Consider the following 23,684-nt stretch of genomic DNA (forward strand, 5'->3'; position numbering starts at 1 on the left):
TAAGCTGTTAGTATTCCAAAATGTGTTTCAGTTTCCAAAAATAAAATGACTCAGCCCCATGCTGTCCTTGTCTGTGTACTTTTGAAATAGTTAAAAACCTGTTCATATATGCAATGTTTTCATGGCCTGACTGTTGATTAATATTTTTTACTGATGGTTAGCTAAGACGGCAAATTGAGAATTTATGTATCGCCGTATGACATGTACAGCAGATAGCCACTGGCTACAGTGCTTTTGATATCTCTGTATTATCAACAGTGGTAAAGTAATGGAGAGCTTTAGGGGGAGGAGAGAGATAATCCCCTTGGGGGACTACAATCTGTCTCTGTATGTGTATGGAGATACCACCGGTAATTACAGAAATGCATTTTCATCTGACAGAGACTTTAGAGTGTTTTTAACCCTCCGGTTGGCAACATACATACGCGGATCTGATCGGCCTATACCGTCCTTACCGCAAACAAATCACCCAGAACATACAGATCAGTGGTACTTGATAAACTGTGGAGCAGCTTGGTCATGAAACAGAAATGCTGACCAAATACAATAAAAATGCATGTGTTTGACTAGAGCCTGACATTGCAAGCTGCAATGAAAATCAATACAGCCAGCATGTTTCTGTCTTGCAGCCGTCGGCGGCTCAATTTTCTGCCAGTTTTAGAAAACAGTCAAAATGCTTCATCGTTTAGTCGACGAAAACGGATGTAACATTGTCAAGTTACCTTCATGTAAAGGGACACATACACACTTCTAGCGATAAGCAAAATGCACTCGGTGATCTTATCGCAGGTAAAAATCTCTGACATGGAGACAGCTTTTAGTATTCGTGTTCGCTCTCAAAGATAATATGAAAAACTAGGATGGATCACAACTGAATGAGCGAACATTTCTGACAGTTCGCACCGGGATTGCAGGAGACAGCTAGACTTTCACTGAGTGGGTGACAAGTGGGAAAGTGTCAGAGCTGGTAACACGTCAGACAAGCCAACGAGTGGAAAACATTTCAATCGTGAAGTTCTTGGCGTAGTTTACCCGTTACAAGCTCCACTAGAACTGATAATGAGTTCCAGTTCACGTCAAAATAGACATTTCTATACCTTGTATAATCTGGACATCACAGTCCTGCACTGTTATTTAAAACCAGGACTGACATCGTTCTTTTCTGAGTAACAGCTTCATCTTTCCTTTAATGTACCTGGTACATGTTATTTCCTTGAGAAGTTGAGGGCTTTTTGACCGCTTCACTCATTTTCCTGATCATGGTGTCTTCATGAATATAATTCAGCGGAGTAGTTAAGGGGTAGAAATCCCATGAATCTCACATACTATTACAATGCAACAAAGACAATTATACAAAGCTTGACCAGCTGTAACTGTCGATGTGTTTTCCAATTCCATTATTTTTAGTGAGTCACACTTTGCATAAATGAATACTAATGTGTCACACTTTGCATAAATGAATACTAATGTGTCACACTTTGCATAAATGAAGACTAATCTGTCACACTTTGCATAAGTGAACACTAATCTGTCTCACTTTACATAAATGAATACTAATCTGTCACACTTTGCATAAATTAATGTCACATTTGCATAAATAAATTTTAATATGTCACATTTTGCTTTAATGAATACTAATGAATCATACTTTGCATAAATGAATGTTAATATGTCACACTTTGCATAAATGAATACTAATATGTCACACTTTGCATAAATGAATACTAATTGGGCTAACTATGCAAATTTTGCTACAAGAGAAGCAAATTACTCAATATTGACTGATATTTGAAATTCAAAATGGCCGCCATCTCTGTGTCATCACTCTGGGAAAAAATATAATTCCCAATTTTCACAAAACCTAAGCCGGTGAATAAGCTTCAAAATGAGCACCATAAGTAGTAGGCCAAAAGAATATTGTAAAAGTTTGAGTGTCAGAAATATTTGTTCCTGAGGTGCATTCCACCTTAAAAACAGTGACAAAACTTATCAAGTTACAGCTACTAACCCTTTAAATATATACATAGTTATGTGAGTCCTGCATATCTTAAGTGTCATTATATGATATAAACAATTGGGAATTTACCCAAACGTTTGCCCTCTCCAGTCAGTAATTTTATAAAGCAACATTTGGTTTTCAATAGTGAGAGATTTCATATCTAAATACACAGATTAGAATTGCCAAGCTGGTAATTTGTGTATTTGGACTGATATGGAGTAAAAGTCATCATAAACCCTGAAGATATGGGAAATATGTCGGCTCTTGTAAGATTTGTTCAGTCGTTCATGCGTAGGTAGATTTTTCTGTTGCTCCAAACTCCTAAGACTCACTGCTTGGGGTGATTTCTAGCCTTCCAAAACGCAGAATGGTAGAAGAATTGCTTCGTGATTGGGATGTGTGACCGTGACAGGGATCCAGAATAATGGCAGCCACAGAGCGTTACGAGAGAACGCCAATGACCTAGCAGTAATGCTCTGTGGGGGTGTACAAGTTATCTTTATGAGTGCTTCAGTTTACCCTGCAGTCTGCGAAGCTTTCAAATGTGGTGTAGCTTTCATTTGTGTATATGCGTATAGCAGAAGAGAATTAAATGGTTTTTTAATCCCCCATGGATCTAGGAATATTCAGATATTGTTTTGCCGGCAATAGATACTATAGTGAGAGTAAATTAAAGCGATTCACACCTGCTAGTAATATGAATTATGCTTTATGCAACAAAACAGAGACATTTTATGCAACCTCAATTTTTTTTATCCTCTGCCTTCCTTATAGTATGATTGGAAGCATCATACACAGATTTATCCCTTTTCCTGCCAAGTCCATATTTCACCACCAGGGCAAGATGGTTAAAATTAATGAAACACAACATATTCCATATGGTTTATTTTAACATAATACTGTACATTTGAAAGCTGTTGAAAACATAAATACTATAAACTTGATTTTTTTTGGACTAAAGATGCTATAACAGACCAAGCCAAGTGGGTGAAAATACGTCATGTTTTGGCTCAATACCGCTTTTTACTGACTTGGCTGATGGGGAAGTGATACTGTCTGGCAGGAAAAGGGATATATCTGTCGTGTGATTGGTAAAACTGAATGTATGATGATTGGTGTCATTAAGTTTGCGTGTTCTGGCTATGCTTTAAGTTATAGTAGCATGATTATAATGAAATTAAGGTGTTGAACTCTTTAATGTATGGATCTTGATATGTTTGATGGGGTAGGGGGGGTTACGCAATTCACATCAGAACTCTGATTTATTAAATATTTCATAATTTGTATTCCAGAAAAGACAACGGATCCCAGTGCAGTGAAGGCCAACAAGATGGGCCAAGCAACTGAGTGAGTACTGTCATTTAACTGTGTTATGTTGTGCTTAGCAACTAAGTGGGTACTGTCATGTAGATGTGTGTTATGTTGTGCCAAGCAGCTGAGTGAGTACTGTCATGTAGATGTGTGTTATGTTGTGCCAAGCATATGAATGGGTACTGTCATGTAGATGTGTGTTATGTTGTGCCAAGCATATGAATGGGTACTGTCATGTAGATGTGTGTTATGTTGTGCGTAGCAACTGAGTGTGTACTGTCATGTAGCTGTGTCTTATGTTGTGCTTAGCAACTGAGTGTGTACTGTCATGTAACTGTGTGCTATGTTGTGCCAATCAGATGAGTGAGTACTGTCATGTAATTGCATGATTGTGTATTATGTTGTGACATTCTGTCATAACTTATCATGTATTGATGTAATGAGTGTTGGCTGCTTTCAATATTTGATTTGTTATTACCAGTGTCTGTTATATTCCAAATGTTTGGTCTTGTTTTGTTGTGATATGTTGAAGTAATTTGTATCAATTGCATTGTACCATTCATGTGCCAGCCAAGCCGAAGTGCCTCCCCAGCATGAACAAGTTAAAACTAGGCAATTCAGTGTAGAGTTGCCAGGTACAAATGTATCCAGTTATTGGTGTTTTCATCTGTGTGCATGTGAGTTTGGGGTCTCCATGATTCAATTTGACTAGAGAAGATTTGTATCGGGGCATGGGATGGAGAAGAGGACATGCTGTTAAACATACTATCTTACGCATTCTCCACCATGAGAAACTCTAAAAGTTGTTTTAATGTCCTATTGTTATGTAGAATCCCTTTGTAGATGACATTTGCCATCTCCCTAATGGACAGTTACAGAGAATTGCCAATGTTGTGTAATATCGAATGTATAACCTCCTTTCTTGGTAAATACATTCTTTCCTTCTAATTGCTATTAGAACAGAGAGTGGGTGTGTGTTCTCCTGTAGACTTTTACAGAAAGCTGATGTGTAGTCTTGAGAGATTATTTGTAAGCTAATCTTCACTGATATGATGACGACTCTGATGATAATATGGGGTTCTTTGTATGATTTTGGTGAACTGCAATGAAGTCTATGAATAACTAGTTGGTAGTAAATCATGTTTTGATCAAATTAAAATGGTCTAGTTAGTACAATTACAAAATGGCGTTTTGTTCCTTTCGGTAAAGTTCAATACCCTCTGTTGCCATGGTGCAGTTGACGTAAAGGAGAGTGGTGATAATAGCTGTGTTCGCACTTGACGATGTGTTTTCACGACCAAACAACCGCCTGAGTAGTGCGTTTTGTTGGTTAAATGGCTTTGATTGCTGTTTCTTTCTGGAAATTTGTGGGAAACATTTCCGGGAATAGGGGATACGGGGAAAACTCAGTGTCACGTCTAGGAACGTACCTGGATTTCAGCATGGAGTCCCTAGTGAAATATTACACACATGGCTCTGCAGGCAAATCTCTTATGGTCAATCAGCAATGAATGTTCTACCGCCAGTCTGCTCATCCCCAATCCTCCCTCATACATGTGCATATTTCTGATCCAATTGAACTGTATTGCCAGTGATAGTTCTAGGATGTAACTACATCATTATATGTTGCACGTAGGTGATCAAAATTCAATAGCCATCTCCTGATGGTCACCACGACAGAAAATGCCGGTCTTAACACAGGATGGAGAAAGTCGCTACGCAATTTTTTAAGTCATGAAATTTCATCTTAAAATCAGTAACACTTTCATGACTGGTATTAGCATCAAATTTCAACTTTTGTTTTACTTCTGTACAACCCAGGTTTCATGTTTGATTGAGTGACTGTTAACTTGTGAGTGTGTATTTCAAGCAGAAAGTGTTTTCTCCATACGTCCTACCTGTAGACAAAACAAAGATACGTTTCATCAGCCACTGTTTTGACACATTCCAAGATTATGTCCAATGCAATTGACTTTTGAAATAATACAAAATTGAAAAAATTAGGTCCAATACACAGACTTAACCATGTTCACAGTTCTTGTCTGTTCACTCACATGTTACCACTTAACAAAACCTTTACAACAATTTCAAATGCAGAGTGGGTATTATGACACTTTTTGTGGGGAAAAAATGAACACCATATTCTAGTAATCTGATTAACTCGGTTTATTTCAGCCTTGAAAAAGATCCTGTTTGATATGATAGCGATAATCACAGATGGTATTTTATTTCATGCAGAATTTGTATGTGTGTTAGTAAGCGCCTATTCTGTCCATTTTGTGATTAACTGTATTCAGTTTTGATATTGATTGCAAAGACGATGCCCTGCTGGTAGCGGAGGATTAACTTCAAGCGTTGTCTGTCACTGAAATCAATCAAAATTTCCTATTTTTGACTTCAGTGCCAAAATATTGTCCCTACAGAGATTATTTAAAGTAGTTATAACATTTGCAATATGGCTTTTCTACGCAATGACAATGGCGTTGAATAAAACCAGAAATGAAGAAAACCATAAAAACCCTATTTTTTTTCTCAAAACGTAATTTTATTCTCCCATCATCAATTCGACCACAGATGGAAATATCTAATAATTCAACCAACCAATCATGACAAGCTGTTCTGAACATTTCATTTTCGACAAAATACACAATACAATGTACAGCACAGAATGTCTAAGTCGGGACTTCAGGAAAGTCACCTTTACATGCTTCAGTCATCCAAGATGGTAGGCATATCACTTATGAAATGTCAAAAAATTTGAAATCCTGAATAATTCGACCACTAAAATTATTTCATCTCTGTTAATTTTCTAATAATTCAAATATTTAAATTAGTAATTATTTTTTTCTAGTCGAATTGATAGGGTTTTTACAATATTTTTTCCCTCCAAAGAGTGGTTGAGGTCTTTGCTTATGGGTAGGACTATCAGAGCAGTTAGAAATCAGAATAGTATGTATGCCATTTTGGACAGAATATCACTGTAAATTCAGGGCAACTACTGTGTATACCTTGATGGCAAATAAGAGCATTAAACCTAGATTACTGACTCCAGTAAACATGAACTAGATGTTTTGTTTTTGGATAAGAAAATAACCATTGATGTAGGTCTACTGTGAACACTGAAATGCAAGATGAAATACTGCTTGGCAGATGCCTCTGAGTTAAATCAGAATCTGGAGTCGTAACAGCTGGTCAGATCATATCAATCAGCTACTTGCGCTGTATTCTCCAAACTCAATTTCTTCAGAACAGGGTTTTGGATTACAGTGTCGTATGGCTTTCCTCCCCCGTTTAGCAAAGCCTCCTTTGTTATTGACAAATCAGTCGCAGAGAAGCCCCGTCCTGTCGCAAAACACTGTTGCTCAATTCCTTTTCTTGTCCTTCGCTGAAATGAAAATGCCTGATTAGTACCAACGATCAGCTGAAGAGATCTTGATCCCCGACCTGTTGAAAAAAAATCTCATGAAAGCAATCTACCCTTAAGTGGAGCCTTCTCTCCTTCAGTCTGTTCCTGTATTGATTGTCGGCAAGTGGGACACAATCTGTTGTCACAGGGTACTGAAAGATACTAGTGCCTGTATTGAATTGGTCATAAACAAGAGTGATCTGAAGGACCATTGATCTTTACACCTGATACATAACATCCTTGAACAGATCGTTCATATTAGGAACAGATTTTGAAAAATGTCTGTGCTTCCATCACTTTGAGTCAAAATTATGTCAGTTTGATGAACATATGAATTCTGCATGTGCCAAGATGAACTATTTCTTCACCATCAGTTTACTATGTTTATCTCTGTTGTCATGACATTGTCATGAATGGCTGTCTGTTTCTTTCATCTTCCTCATCTCCCGTGTCTGTCCACAGAGGACTAACTTTTCCGTAGAAAACAAGTATTAGGGAAAAGTATGGAATCAAAGGGCTAATCAAGAGTAATAAATTGTTTAGAAGTGAAGTGGCATCAAGGAGGAAAGACCGGCTTGAATTGATTTATTAATTTTCGGTTGCCATTGCTTGCATGATTAAGAATAATTTGCATAATATGGTTACAAAACTGTTACAGTGTTTCAGGAACAGCTGACATTCACAGAGAGGCAGTCAATTACCCTGTTCACACAGACAAAGTTGCGTCGCCACTACATTGACATAACTTTAATGTCGGTATTATAAAAGCAATCTGAGCATTCGGCATTAAACCAATTTTGTCCCAATCAGGAGGCTGGTCTTAGGGTCAACTTAAAAACTGAGTCAGTCCAGATTTCCATATGTAGGCAAGTAACACTGTCCCTGGTCCCAGATGATTGCCAAGTTTGATCATTGACCTTTTTGTAGGGTCTAAGCTTATGGTTTGATCGTCAAGTTTATATTTATATTTATATTTTCAATCCAGTCCTTATCATCCCATGTGTCATTTTGAGAACAAGATTTTTGTGTATAAAATGTGAATGACATCATCAGCTGTGGCAGCTATCTTCATCAGTATCTTTCGATTCGCTCGGTGATATTTAACGATTTTCGAAATTTGCTTCAAAGTGCTGCCTACTATGAATCAAGGCATTTGAATATAAGACGTTGCAAAGGCCAGACTTTCCTGACAGCTGGTGGCTTTTCTTTTGGATAATCCAATGAAGGGATGGACAGTCACGGCTATCAGGCAGTCTTTAAAGGTACACAGTCACCTGTAATCTAAATATGCCCATATATGGTCAAAGGGGCGGTCCTTGGTATTCAAAATGCCCATGTGAGGGCGCTGTTTTTTAAAAGTGGCCACCCGCTTAAAATCTGTGATTGGTTAGATTTTCTCTTTCCATGGTAACTGTGGCAAAATTGGAACAGGTGACAGTATACCTTTAAGGTCACCTTGGAATGTTGTTAGCTGCTAATACAGGTCCGTTTAAGTGCAAGGAGATCTACCTTGTTAACTTGATATGACATACTAGCAATAGGTCCTCCATGATTGATTGTACAGATATTTAAAGAGAAACGTCAAAGAAAATATGCTGTTATAATGTCATTCTTGTTCTCTGTAGTGCTGCAGCTCTCCCAGAGTGTCACTTTTTTCCTGAACTCAGCTGTTAAAAGGGAACTTTAATGAGTGTCTTTGATTGATAGGCTAGCATGGTTTGATCAATGGCCGGGTTCTCCTTGCCATATGCTTTGTACCTTGTCGCCAGTGTCTCCACTCTTAACAAATATAATTGATCAATTAAACGGCTATCTGATCTTTGCCATCAAAAGCAGCCTGAGAACCAGGGGCCCTTTCAGAATGCTCACATGCATCAGATGTCGGGGAATTAATCCTTATACAGGTTTGTCACCGACGAAATCACCATCCGGCTAGCATTTTTGTTTTCCATCCTCTCCATGAAAGGAGAACGTGTCATTTCCACAAATGATTTGAATTTGCATGAACATCACAGCACCGGTTGTTTTCATCAAAGATTACGAAAAAAATTGAAAAGATAAAATATGACGCACTCCATTATCATAACTCATATCCAAATAATTCAAACATGATAAATTTACACCTAGGATTTGCCCTCAGCCGTCTCTTGTTTTGTTTCACAGCCGTAATCTCCCTCAGTAGGCAGAAACATTCTCCCATAATATGTTATTGCTGCATGACCCAAAGGTCAGAGGGTAGAAGTCTTCTTTTCTCTGCAATCAGTATAATTTATAGTAAAAAAATTTTAAAAATTAAGATCATTATTTCTTTAAATGATTAAATATAAATCAGTATCATACAATAATTGTGAAGCAGTCTTACGAACTATAGGCACAAAATAAGAATGTAATGAAATAAAATTTTTGATGATCATGTCCAGTGTCGATGAATTCTCTGGAATAATTTCCTGTAATGTTAAATAGTGTGACTTTTTGATACCAAAAATGGTATCGTGTTTTATCCGGCTGTAATGACATGGATGACATGGAAAAAAATGACAGATAATGGGGAAATGCAGTAGATGAGTTAATGGTGATTGGATTGGTGTCAGCTCTCAGGGCCACTCACTCTTTGCTAATCAAGGGAACTTGCGTCATTCTCACTCACTCCCATCTCTTGTCATTTGTTTTACATGGAAAATATCCACAAAGGTGGTACAGATTTGATTTGATTTTATGACGGTTCTGTTAACCATCAAATTGGAATGAATATTTTGGAGCAGTGTGACCCTTTTCTCGTAACTTTACTATTTATTGCGGATAAGCTGTAACATTTTAAAAATCATTCGATAAGTTTTTCCCCGTTTATCATGTCCCTGTAATATATCATGGACCTTATATCAGATATGTTGTGAACTGTTGATCCAGCAGGGTACGGCTTCTGTGCCAGCTGGAAAAACATACGACAGATCAAGCCTAGAATTGCATAGTGAGGTAGGGATGAAATCCTTGAATTATTGATGGGCCGTATCAATGAAGGAAGGTTTTATCTGTACTTTAGAAGACAGTATCACAGTGTGAGGTTATGCAAATGAGTGCTCTCTGTATGAAACAAAATTGGTGCAGTCTATGTCATACACAGACCAAAATCTAAATTTTTGTCTGACGTCTATATTTTGTCTGACGTCAATGTTTTGTCACATGAAAGTACATAGTTTTGGCACGAAGAGAGGGTTAGATCCTAGACTAAATACAGTGTTGCAAGTCTCGGATTTAGATTTGCAATAATTTCATTCTGTAGATTTGCAAAGTGGCATATATGTCACGCTTACTCTTGACATAAGAAAAAAATTATGGTATGCTGAAGTGGTTTTAGCTTGTATATGATTTCTACTTACTAAAGTTTGTGTGCAGAGAGATCTTGCAGAATTCATGGAAATTAAACTGGATTCATTGATTTAAGGGCTGGAGGGCAAATGAGCTACAGAGGATGAACAGCAATAATAAAGTCATTCTTTTGAGAAGATACAGGAAAGGAATATTAAAGATTTACAATTGTGCAACAATTGACAGAGGCTTGATGTGGTGATCTCTCCACACAATGTACACAGAGAAACATTTCCTTTTTGGTGGTACACCACAGGCATGGCCGACCCACTCAGTGGAGGCGTTGCTGGGGCAACATGTATCAACTCAGCATGGCATCTGTTGTGGTCGGATTCTCTGCGCTCGGTGAAAGTATCTGGGGTTAGAATCATGCTAGAGCAGGTCTAGTCTAAACAAGCGTGTGAAAAACAATGGAACCAGACGAAAAGAGTCTGGCTTTCTGAGTGTCAAGTTGTTACAGTGAGTGATTTGTGTCGATTTTTGATGCCTACTGATGACCACACACCTATTACGCTAGTCTGAGATGGATGGGGTCAGGACCTTCGACCTGCAACTTCTGCCAATCCAGGCAGGCCAAGCAATACCTCGTTCACATGGAAGAAAAGTGTTACAGATACAAAGTCATTCTGTTGATTTCTCTGGCCTGCATGGGTGTTGATTGCATTGGGTCAATACTTAAGTTGCTAAATATTTCAATCTGTTGTAGGCTCAAAAGTGTTGATCTGTGTATGGACAAGAGTACCTGTCACACAGCTAGCTAAAAATAGTGCTTGTAATTTTATTAAGCATTCCTTTCCTTCCTGCCATACACATGAAAAATGAAGAGATTGCAAATTATCAACTAAGAAGTTAGATTCCCCATCAAAGGGTTAAAAAAGGCAAAAAAAACATGAACAACCAAAGGACTGCCAAAGTTCTCTTCATTCATAAGTCACGTTGGATTCGAAAAAAATTTTACAAAATGGCCAGATCGGTAGGATATACTTGCATTGAAAGTGCCTTTCCCCTTATACAATAAATTAGAAATTCTTTGTTATTCCGCATGATATCACTTAAAAATTATTTCCATGTTATTGCTTTTGCCTCCTCTGTGTTGTATGTCCAGGAGAAAATTGTAATTTGGAATAAGTTTCATATCGACCATATGCTGTCGCTGAATTAACCAAGTACATCATCTTCCGTGCTTCCTGTATACAGGGCCATATACACAGGCACTGTTGTTATAAAAGTGTTTTTGGTTCTGCACTCTGAGTAATCTTTCTCCCAGGGAGAATGATTGGATTAAATTTTCAACACTTTGTACCCCACCAGGGAGTCAGGAATGCCGGCGATAAGTGAGCAAACATGCAAATTATTGATTATCAAAGCTTGGAAATGTCACTGATCCCTCGCGACAGCACTCTCATTGTTCATCTCCATACCTCACTTTTTTGTGCTTTTCTTCTGAACAATCCGTTTCAACTTTTCAAATTCATGTTGTGATTCAATCACTCCTTCCACTATATCACGTTTGTAGGTCAGAGTTCAGAGTGCATGACCTTTGTGAGTCTACTGCATGACGTATCATCAACCAATCAAAGACGATGTTGTATTTGTATTAGCTTCTCGAGAGAGCACCACAAATGTGAAAACGTGACAAAATTTGTAGTTTTTGTTTATTCACATCAGTATTTTAATCTTGTATATTTTAAGGCAATGATAAGTGTTAAAATAAGTGGCATAGTAAAAGGCTGCTTTACAAGAAATCACGGATGACTGCACAGATAAACTGTCAAAAATTTTGCAAACATGAAAACGTAACCAAATTTGTAGTCATAATCCTTGACTCATGTCAGCATTCATTCATGTAACTGAATTTGTATTTTACACGTTTTTTTTGTAAAGTAAAGACTTTAATGTCAAATTAAGTGGATGCCTAAAAGAACTACTTTACTTCACAAGAAATTACAGATGACTGCACAAGGGGTCTGGTTATAAAAACACATTAGTGTTAATAGTTTGAGAAAAGTACATCAACAAACGGCTTCAGAACGTTTGAGAAATCACCACAAAGCCTTGCCGTGAAAAAAAAAACCATGAAATCCAGTGATTTGTTGGACCCCAGTCAATTACAGAGTTGAATAAACTAACACTGGTGCAGTGCGTGTAGGGGAGTTGTGGCTCCCCCAGGTTCCTTTGTCACCAGTAAATTAATGTTCAAATAGCTGTGCTGAGATCAGCTGTCAGGAAAAACTGCCGATGAAAAGAATCACAGTCTCCAATCAACAGCAGACTAAGTATGGAATAATTGTGTTTATGACTCAGTGTAGGTAATCATTGCTGCAATTACTCCAATTCAACGACAGTAAACTTGTGGCTGCACAACCTGATCAGTCTGTTAATCCTTTCTCTGTCTTTCTGGGTTTTCTTTTCCTCGTCTCTTTCCATTCCCTCTTTTTTCTCAATTTGGATCCAATCCCCCCCCCCACCCTGTCCAATCCCAGTAGTGTCTGTATGTGTGCAGTCTCTCAAAGTTTTCACCTATGTCCAGATTTAGCCTGTACCACCTTGTCATTATGCCCTGTACCGTTTTGGCATTGTGTGAATATGTTTGCCATTTGAGAAATTATATTTCATTGTTTCTGTGATGCAGTTCAATACTTTCTACTACTGACATATTCCGTGGAACTCAGTCTACATAAAAGTATCACTTTTGTGCTAAACTTTCTGTACTGGTAAAGATATTATACTCCTCATTAAAATGTAGCATTATTGAGATCCAGTTGTTTTAAACTTTTTTAACCCAGACTATCTAATACTCTGAAGTTTAAAATAGCTAAGTTTTACATTTTCATGGCTAAAGCATGTCTACCTGCATCAACACAACTCCCTGGTGAAAATTAAGCGACTAAAATATCTTTTTTGGTACTACCATCAGAAGTACAGAGTTACGTCTGGCGTGCAGACGGAGGCAGCCGTAATGTGCCAGTAGTATCACATTAAACTACAATAATTTTACACTTATGTCATCCCCACCTGGTTTCTATATACATGTATGTTGATGGCAACCGACAAAATTGCTGAAAAATAGTTGGATGCTGCCCAGTTCAGTTGGCTTACTGGTTCTTACCACCCTGTCATTCCTCCGTTCACCCCTCTTTACAGCTTGTAAGTTCTACTTTACGATAGAAGACAATTGGATTCTACCACATCTTGTTGGTTGCAGGGGATCAAATTTTTAACCATACGCAGTTGGTAGGAATTCAAGAGTCATCATGTAACATTATTGCTTTGAAAGTATTACAAAAATGTCTGCTGAGTACCCAGAGATCAGTTCGAATCTATTTCTTTTCTGTACAATCCCTTTCGTTTCAAGTTGTCTCTTCCAGCTCCATGTTTCATTATTGGAAAAATGAAGGTTCATACCAAATTTTGGTCATAAAAGGTATTACATACCTTGGAGTTGAAAGACTTAAGCTTTCACTCCAACTTTCCCCAAGGAAACTTTTACTAGTAACCATTCTGGAAACAAATCAAGATTAAAGATCAGGGGACACCATGCAAATTTTAGTACTGGAGAAAAAAATGACCGAATATTTACCAATACTTCATATTCAAAATGGCTGCCATCTCTATGTTAACTCTCTGGGGAAAATTAAATTTTTGATTTTCACAAAACTCAGACAGTGAACTCTTTACTTGCTCCAAGAGCTTCAAAATGAGCCCCAACAAGCAGTAGGAAAGAATTGTGAAAAATTTTAGTCCAAATATATGTCCGCAGGCACATGCTACCATAAAGGTTGAAGAGAACATTTTCTCTATGAATATTACAGCTAAATTTCCCACTTTTCCAATAGTGTAACTAGTGACAGATGTTTATTGTCATTGAAGATGTGTGTTATCAACAATTTTTTCAACATTTATTCCAGTGTGTCTTAATATAGTGTGTGTCATGAACAAGGTGCACTTTAGTTCCCAGCAAAAGTAATTATAGATTTGCACCTGAAATTTTGCTGTTTCTGTAAAATAAACTTCATTCTTAATTTGTCCATATGGCATGTGATAAATAGTGGCCCAGGAGTTATCAGTACATCTGTGCGGTAATACCTTGATTGGAATCGGATTAAAGAGATCATAAGCTATGATTGTATTTATGCAGGGAAATTGTTCACTTGAAACTGAAAGATAATGGATTTTGATGTATCAGTGTGTCTGTAATTAGATTTTATTGCAAATGACAGCAGTGGAAAGAGTTATCTGGTCGTATTATTTTTAATGGCTGCCTACTCCCTCCGGATTAAGCACTCATCCATTGAAATGAATAAGAATTTGCCAAAAGCCATCAGGAATTATGTCAATGTGACAGTGCGAGCAAATTAGACAGTTGCCTGTCAGGCAAAGAGATGTGCATGTGACATGATGTATTTACTCTTTAATAAATATTCCAACTGCTTTATTGTATTGTTTTATCTTATTTTATTTATTTATTTATTTATTTATTTATTTATCTATTATGAATGCTAGTGATATAAATGAATACACAATATTAAAAAAAAGAAAGAAACTGAAAATATGTATTAAAGTTAACATGACTTGAAGTAATATTGCAACTTTGTTTGAGGAAAGTACATTGAATCGTCCTAGGACAGACCACAAAATAGTTGATTTGACTTTGTCTAATCATGGCCAATAGAGAGGGAAATAAATTTGAAGGAAAATGAAGATAAAATTGCATACTGTACTGACCGTTGTATGCTTATTGTGTAGAGATTATATTCAAATGTGATGATGATTGTCCTTGAAGTTAAGAGTGTTATTGAGATGGTTCTGACTCGAGATAACATTAGTAGACCTGTTCTAAAGCACTCACTACACTTGCCTTAGAAGAGAAAACAAACAAGATTGAAGAGGGGGAAAATGAATGGAAAGGGGAAAGCAAAGCTTGATTTGTGCTATTTAGGATAAAGCTGACTTCATGTTGCATCAGTCTTTGTCTGCAACTTTTGAAAGTGTCAGATTCATTCTGAATATGAGTCTGTTTCTTGATAAAACAATTCCAACAGATTCATTCTGAATGTGAGTCTATTTCTTGATAGAACAATTCCAACAGATTCATTCTGAATGTGAGTCTGTTTCTTGATAGAACAATTCCAACAGATTCATTCTGAATGTGAGTCTGTTTCTTGATAGAACAATTCCAACAGATTCATTCTGAATGTGAGTCTGTTTCTTGATAGAACAATTCCAACAGATTCATTCTGAATGTGAGTCTGTTTCTTGATAGAACAATTCCAACAGATTCATTCTGAATGTGAGTCTGTTTCTTGATAAAACAATCCCAAACGATTCATTCTGAATGTGAGTCTGATTCTTGATAGAACAATTCCAACAGATTCATTCTGAATGTGATTCTGTTTCTTGATAGAACAATTTCAACAGGGCAAACATTAGGCCACAAAAAAAAATTGATTTGTTTCTGGTCATCGCGCTCATCATTTCAAACTGGTGCGTCAACTCTTTTTTTTCCTTTCCTTTTCATTTGCCCCTATGGAAAAAAGGGGGAAATGTATCAAATTCCACCAAAAATAAAAAAAAATGGAAAAAAAATCGCATCGCCGCATCATTTTTGCCACATGTCAATGACCAGAAACAAGCTTATTAGTTTTTACGCTCCCATATATGCATATGTATTTTTTGGCTTTAGTTTTCTTATATTGAGGGCCAACTTTACAATAGGAAACTACAGATTGTACCAAAATTTAGTTGTAACTTATTTCATTCTGTAGATTTTATTAATGCATCAAAATTTGAAAGGCTTGCCTGCTGTACTTGAAGGTGAAAGCAAGAAAACCAACCAGACACACACGTGACTTGAATGTTAAATTATTTGCCAAAAGGGAAACATTTTATTGCTAGAAATAAAACAGCGTGAAAACAAAGATAAAAAGATTTGTTTCTAAAACATTGAAATTTTGAATTAGATAATTTTGCTGTACTGATTCTCAAGCATAGATGTCAAAGTTCTCTGAAAGAATACGCAGTAAATAAATTCATTGTAGAATCAGGGCACTGCAAGACATCAAGAACTGCAATTGAAATTATTAGGAAAGGCAAGATCAAGGATATTCAGTTCACACAAATTTGTATGCGACTTTGTATTCAAAGCGTTATTGCTGTTCATTTGCACAAGATCACTTTGCTTGTATCACTGAATATTACTGAATGAACCATACAGTACATCTTGTTGTATTTTTTTTTTAATCAGGGAGAAAATATTAGCCTTCTCAAATGTCTCCATGATTTGCCAAAAAAATTTAATATTTCAGATGGAAAATGCACTTAGAACATCTCAAAAAAAATTCCTTTGAAAAGCCAGTTACTTCCAGATTCCTCACTCTTTTAATCCACAACCAGTAAACCCATTGGGAACAGTTAATGCTTAACCATTGAACATGTGCTGCCGAGACCGCAATGTCAATGATCACTGCTAATTTATCGGGGCAATTTCAACTTTAATCTAATTCTTTATATTCTATTTAAAGTGTTCAGCAGTTTTGGAGACTTCCTACAGGATCTCAGGGTGGTTTGATGTGATTGTCGCAGTGTTGCGTTTATCAATGATTATTTTAGTTTTCCTTCCGAGCCAACATTGATTTGAAGAGTGTTAGAGCTCTGAAGAGGCCAGCCATGGGAATTTCTGGACTTGTGTTCCGGGGAATATTTAATAACATTCAGTATCGATGTAATTCCCTCATTTGTCATTAAACACTGCATCTGTGGCTTTTCAGATGTCAGTATTGACAGAGGTTTATACAGTGGTTGTATTTGTGTACTTTGAAGATCGTCATCTCACATCAGGAAGGTAGAAAAATGGAGCACCAGAATTTATGAAGGATGATTTTTGACGACAGATAAATATTTGATCTTCTCCTTCCTGTTTCATTTCATCAAAATTGACATAGCTGGTACATAATCTTGAATTGTGTAGATATTGACAGTGTTAGGATATGAGTTAGTTTTGTTTTCATTGAGCACTGCTCGCATATTAAGTCATAATTTGCATATGAACAATACACATTGCAATAATAGCTGTTCTTGTTTATTCTGAATTTGATCTCATATTACATCAATGTTTATCATTCCCCTATTGTAATTAATGTACTTTAATGTTTTGTTTGTACTATTTCTATATTAATGACTGGTTTTGTATATTCTGGTCAAAGTTAGGTCAAACAGATGATGTATTCAATTTGATAAGTGAACTTTCAAGGAAAGTTGACTCTACCAAGATGCTAAAATTGTAAAATTTGGTCTTTTCACTTACACTGCAGTAATGAATGTGTTAGAAGTCACAGTGTTTCCTTTGCTAGGGCTCCAATATACTTTAATGAGGTGATAAATACATCACGTTCAATGAACGTTATCCTGTGTGCCTTTGTAACCTGCAAGCAGAGTTGTTAAATAGATCGGTAATGGCTGTCACTGCTTTCACGCCACCAAGCATTGAAATGTGAGAGTCTTCAATTTGACCATACTTTGCTCAAAGCAGTTTTGAACTTTCCCGTAAATCCTTGGAAAAATTTTCATCAAAAATTACATTGGAAATGTATAAGTTTTTTTGCTAGATTTCAAGATCCTACGAAGCTCCTCCAGGGCTAAGAGATACTTTCATTTTCCTACAAGCTGGTCCCCAAGGTGTGTACAATCATAAACCCTTGTACACATGTATTTCACAGCCATGTCAATGACTCCACCCACCCTCAATCTGTGCATAGGTTCAACTACCCTGTTGGAAAAAATTGAGGATGTTCCAATCCAAGGTCTGTTTGTGAAAGGGTTAATGCAGCATTTGTGTTAATAGCTCTGTATTGTGAATCAATATTATAAAATACAAAAAATATCAGAGTCAAATAATATCTTCTGCTCATCAGCACTTGACTGAAGCTATTATTGCCTGGTTTGAGTCATCTGTGTATATTCTCTGCTGCAACTTTGCTTGCACATCTGGAATGAACAAATTTCTGCAAGTCCAAGTTAATCTGCTGAAATGTCCAGAGTTACCGAGTAGCAAATGTCAGAGCCATAAAAACGCAATCAGGAAGAGATGAGTGTTATGATGCATCCGTGATTCATCCGGGGGAATAAAGCCGCAAGGGCTTACGGAGAATCAAAACAAGGGAGAACATTGGACAGAAAGGACGAATTTTCCTTGAGGTATAGAGATAGAGAAGCCGTTTAGCTCACATGGAATCAATAAACACTGTAGAATGGTGCCCCCTTCTGGTCAAACCTTTCAAGATAGGATCACCTGCTTTGGCAATTCAATTACTGTAGTTGACAGGGCTTCCCGGAATATTCCATGCCCAGACTGTTCCTCTGAGTGCAACCATGCTTTATCAAATTAGATCTGTCCCATTGCAGCTGGCAATTTGACTGTTCCCTTTTCATTTGCATGCCATGGTTTTTGAGCTGTGATCAGTAAGAATTTTGGCTGGATTGGCTCAGGTGATGCCCAGATCTCCTATGGGATTCACTTTGACTTTTGCTCAGCATACATATTGAAGATACATTGCATGGCTTGAATTTATGGGAAAAGTATGTTTTAAGCCAAAATTTGTCTGAAGGTGTATGATTAGATTGGCAACATCTGTAGTTCCATTCTCATTATTTCTGTGAAAGTCTCAGGGCAACTTTGGCAAAGTGAAAATGGAACTTAATTGTTTGTCAACATGTAGCTTCAATAAAAGTGTTGAATTGGGACCAGAGCTAGGTAGGAAAAGGAAAGTGGATTGTTTGTAAATTGGTAAATGGAAACTGCAAAGTTTGAGTTTTTAGAGTCAGAAAAAGAGAAAGAGAGCGACAGGAAGGAGAGAGAAAGATGACTATGTATGAAATTTTTGTAGTTTCGTATTCCCTTGCCATTCAGGATTATTCTTTCAAATTAAAAAATAATTTACTTCATACTATCCAAATCATGGCATAAAAATTTCATAATACTTTACAAAATTATGTCACATTACTTTACAGAATTATGTCATAATACTTTACAGAATTATGTCATAATACTTTACAGAATTATGCTTTTAATATCTCGTATTTCATGACAGTCATCTGTACCCCTACCACAGCACTATGGTTTTTCCGAGAAACCATAACATGTGAAAAGAGCTTTCATTAATATTTCAGTGGTAAATAAATTTCAATTTTTCCGCTACACCATTAACAGTTATTGTAAAATCAACCAGAGGCAGATGAAGATGAATATGTTATTGTATATTCACCGTATTTCCCTTCTGGACATGAACAGTTTAAGGAAATCATCCTTGAATTTATTATTCACAAGTTCTATAAATTGTCCAGTCTTTGATGATGAGCATTTGCCTGAGGTGCAACAATTTGTATTGTTTATTGATTGGAAGGAGATCATACCAAAACAATTGTAATGGGCCCTGATGGCTATGTGGCAGCACTAACAGTCATTCTTGGAACAGGCTGAAGGGAGATGTGTTTTTCCTTGCAAGACGTGATGAGGAAAGATGAAATAGAGAAAATTGAAATCTCTGGTGCACAAGGCAATATTAAAGCCCCACGGTGCCGTTCTTCTTTTTCGTTTCATCAGACATCCTTCAATTTTTCTCTCATAGTCTGAAGTTTACTCGTTTTTAGCAGAATGACTTTGTCAGTGATTTCTGTCCACCGCATACTGATGTGCAAAACTATGTAACTGCTGTTGGAAGGGTGCCCTCATCACAGCATGATAGAACTAACAGGCTGTTATTGTAAAATAACTTCTCAAAAACAATGAATTTACCGTATTGGTGAACAATTTGTCATTTTGATTATGTATTTGATTACCGGGTAGTCATGACTATTTATCCAAATTTTAACATGAAACTTTACGGTGACCCATTTTTTTTTGGTCCACTGCAAGATAGTATAAATTTACTCATAAGTCTTGAAAATTGAACTTTGAATACTTAAATCTTAAAATGTTGAACCCAGTAACATTTTAGTTGTCCCCTAGTATGACTGCATCGATGACACCAAGGGGAACCTGCATAAAATGACTGGGGAACTACGGTAATATTGACCTGATTACCGCCCTCAACGAAAACGATGTGTACCGTAGCAACAGGCAGATACAAAGCTCCCAGTGAGTTCAAGGATATGACATACCTTTAGTCTGAAACCAAAATCTTTGATGATAAAAATACTGTGAAAGGCGCATAGCCTCTGAGGCTTTAATAATACACACTATTGGAATATATCGAGATTACAACACACCATGAATAAGATCGTAATATCAGTCCAATAATATTGACCAATTGAATAGAAGACTCCGATGAAAGCGCTGTTCAAACCGAAATCAGATGAAGTTGACTGATCAGCGAAAGGGGAATAAAGAAATTATCCATATTAAGCAATTCAGTAGTCAGTACTGCTGTAATGTTGACTGTGCAAGACACAAAGAAATGAACGTAGTTTATTGGAGTGTCTGATTTTATCAACTGATATCTCTGTTTTGTAGGGTATTAGACTGAGAAAATAGCCTTGCTGTGATTTCTTCTGATTGTGTATTCAAGGTACATGGCCACATTGGCCCGTTTCATCACTATCGCAATTCATCAGCCCCCGATAAGAAATGGCTACAGTATGGTTGAGACAGGACTAAGTATCCACTAGTGGCCAGACAAAATGACGGCCACTTCAGTGTCTGAGCCCCAGTGTCTCCACAGTGCAAGTGTTATGCTTGCTGGTAAATCTTTATAAGCTATTTCCGTGTGCAAATACTGGCTGTGTACTGATCTGCCGGTGCTATTGCACAAGAACACGCTGATTATGGTGACAGGGCGATCTTTTCAGGAAGACACTTTTTCAAGTGGCAGAACTGATGTACCGTCCACCTGATCTTCAAACAAAACTTCTAAGCATTTTCGACTTGCAAATTTCATTTTTCGATTTTGATTTATCCCTTTGAGTGCTGTAATTGTTCCCACCAAAATTTTAGTGCAACATTTTTACCAACTTTTAAGAATTTTTCTGTTATTTTTTATGATTTTGGACCAAATGGACATCACATTTCATTGGCTACAGTTTGTTATCAAAATTTTGACAAAAATCTGAAAAAAATTGACTGGAGTATATTTTCTAAAGGTGACAAAAATTGACTTTGGCACTCAAAGGGTTAATGAAAATATGCAAGTAAGTATTGTTTTGTATGTCCATGTATATGAATGGATATAATATTTTCACTACCAGTCATATTTGTTAGAGGCATAAAATTCAACACAGAATCGATTTATGAGAATTTAAAAAATCATGGATTACACTTGGATTGATGATGTCTCAGGAGACAGCAGCGCCTAGCCTATAGTCTGCTTTAAAACATTGATAGGAAGTGCTTAACTCAGTCAATCCAGAAATGAGCAGACGAAGAAATAAAAACACATAAGATGTTTTAGGGTTAGGGCATAGTTTAACGGTGGATTTCCCTGTCATAGTCGAGCCATCCATAATCTTTTAATAGCTAAGTCATCAAGCAGTCTTAGAAGTTCAAGGGCCCTATCTCTGGAGACTAAGTCAGGAAAGGTAGGCAGACACCTTGGAATCAGTTGGCTGGGGAGAATTAATATTGCTGATTGGAAAGTATCCCGTGGTTAGAGTAATTACCTAAACGCCCCCACACCAATCCTACCGGCAGCTCTCATTTCCTGTCACCTGACTTTAATATCTCAGGGATTTTCGCAAATCCCAAATGTGGGGAATATTTGCTGACTTCCGGAGTGGAAGTATGGATCTGCTGCTATAAGGTAGATTTGGCATTCAATCGGTATATTTCTTGTCATGAAATTTCTTTTGAAACATTTTCGAGATCGATCTGTTTCTTTGTCATTTCAAATTCATTAAACTCAGAGAGTTCTTTCTAAAATAGGATCAGATGATATTCATGAGATCTTCCTTAATATACCTTTCTGTTGCTATCATGAAACGAAAAAAAATTATTGATGAGGTAGCTTTTATAAAGACCAACATGCAGCAAGTGTGAGAATGTGAAGAAATTTCTTTTTTAATGACAATTCTATTCCGTAGACCAAAATGAAGGTGAGAAAAAATATGGGGGATGGGGGTTGGGGGAATGGATGCTGTAATGTCTTGAACTCCCATTGTTCATATTAGTGTTTGCACTTTCCAGCTGAAGCTGACAGACTCAAGGGTGATCTATTTGCAAGTCTGAGGGTTAAAGGTATACAGCCACCTGTAATCTAAATATGCCCATATATGGTCAAAGAGGCGTTCCTTGTATTCAAAATGCCCATGTGAGGGCGCTGTTTTTAAAAAGCGGCCACCCCCTTAAAATCAGTGATTGGTTAGATTTTCTCTTTCCATGGTAACTGTAGAAAATTGGAACAGGTGACAGTATACCTTTAATTACCAGACAGTTATTTCACTGGCCTTTGATTGGAACACATTGATAATTCACATACACTGTTACAAAGCGCCAACCTAAACACCCCTTTCAGAAACCAAATCACCATGGAATCACAGGCAATTTAGAAAAAAAAAGTGCAAAGCCCGTCAGTATCCACGTGACATGACTTCCAGGTGCTACACACTCCAGTCAGGTTAAAAAAAAAACGCTTCACTGATAAGTGGAGTCTCCTTTTATGAGAATTCATTCACCAGGCACAATCAGTTAATGGTTATGATAGCTCCTGACAGCCCTGTAATGCCACCATTGATTGTCTAAATTGTCTGCTTGCACCTCGCGATAAAACATGCCCCACTTACACCTTCACTACAGCTAACATTACCCGATGCTGATCAGAATTCTCCACCCGTCAGTCCTCGGCAAAAAGCGTTGATAGTATTATTTGACGCTGATGAACATGAATCACGTGAAGTGACATATTTCCTTTCAAAAGATAAGAGTGCTTTTTCTATCATCATGATTGAAGAGGGTGGCATGCTTAATTATGCAAATGTTGTTTCCCTCGAAGATAGCGTCGGAGTATGAAAGAAATCACCAAGTGGTGAGACCCTGGATACCAAGTATGGGCTAACCTGGGGTTTAGCGCCCCCTTGTGAAATGTGTGAGAGAATTCTAACAAGTGTTATGTTGTCTCAGAATCAATTTCAGTAGTCAAGAAGCACATTCTTATTATATAGGATTAAAGTCAAATTTTTTAGTGAATTAGAAGTGTTAGATTATTTAAGTGTGAGGCATTGTATAAACATATCCCTTCCGGTGAAACTGTTCAGTGTTGCTGCACAAGAAGAATAGTTTTTCAATAGAAAATTGCTGTAACTGAGGGGGATTTTGAAACAACTGTCGCTGTAAACTGTGTAGTCAGTACAAGGACAGAGGTAATCATAGAATGTGTCCGGTGCAATCACACTTGAAGTCACAATGCTGTCAGTTCAGAATGAGGATCATTACAGGCCAACAGCTTCAGGAGGTTGAGTGAAAGCAATGAGATAGATAATAACAGTCATGATTAGAGTACATTCCCTGTTGTCATGTTCCTATGCTGGCTTGCTTGTGAATCTACCCCAGAATTCAGTATTGAAGAAGGCCTCTGTTCAATCATTGAAGAGTGGCTTATGTTGTTGTCAAGGTGGACA

The 23,684-nt window shown here is 37.1% G+C and overlaps 1 protein-coding gene across 2 annotated transcripts in view; it reads left to right on the plus strand.

Annotated features, from left to right (window-relative positions):
- The window catches only part of LOC139131114 (AF4/FMR2 family member 4-like), a 239,244-nt gene that overhangs the window by 118,466 nt on the left and 97,094 nt on the right, over positions 1-23,684 (plus strand). For both annotated transcript variants that reach the window (XM_070697063.1, XM_070697064.1), the window contains exon 7: positions 3,292-3,346. In XM_070697063.1, coding sequence (XP_070553164.1) covers positions 3,292-3,346 — 55 coding nt within the window. The remainder of the gene's footprint in view (positions 1-3,291; positions 3,347-23,684) is intronic.

Source organism: Ptychodera flava, chromosome 4 (assembly GCF_041260155.1).
Source record: "Ptychodera flava strain L36383 chromosome 4, AS_Pfla_20210202, whole genome shotgun sequence".
NCBI lineage: Eukaryota > Metazoa > Hemichordata > Enteropneusta > Ptychoderidae > Ptychodera > Ptychodera flava.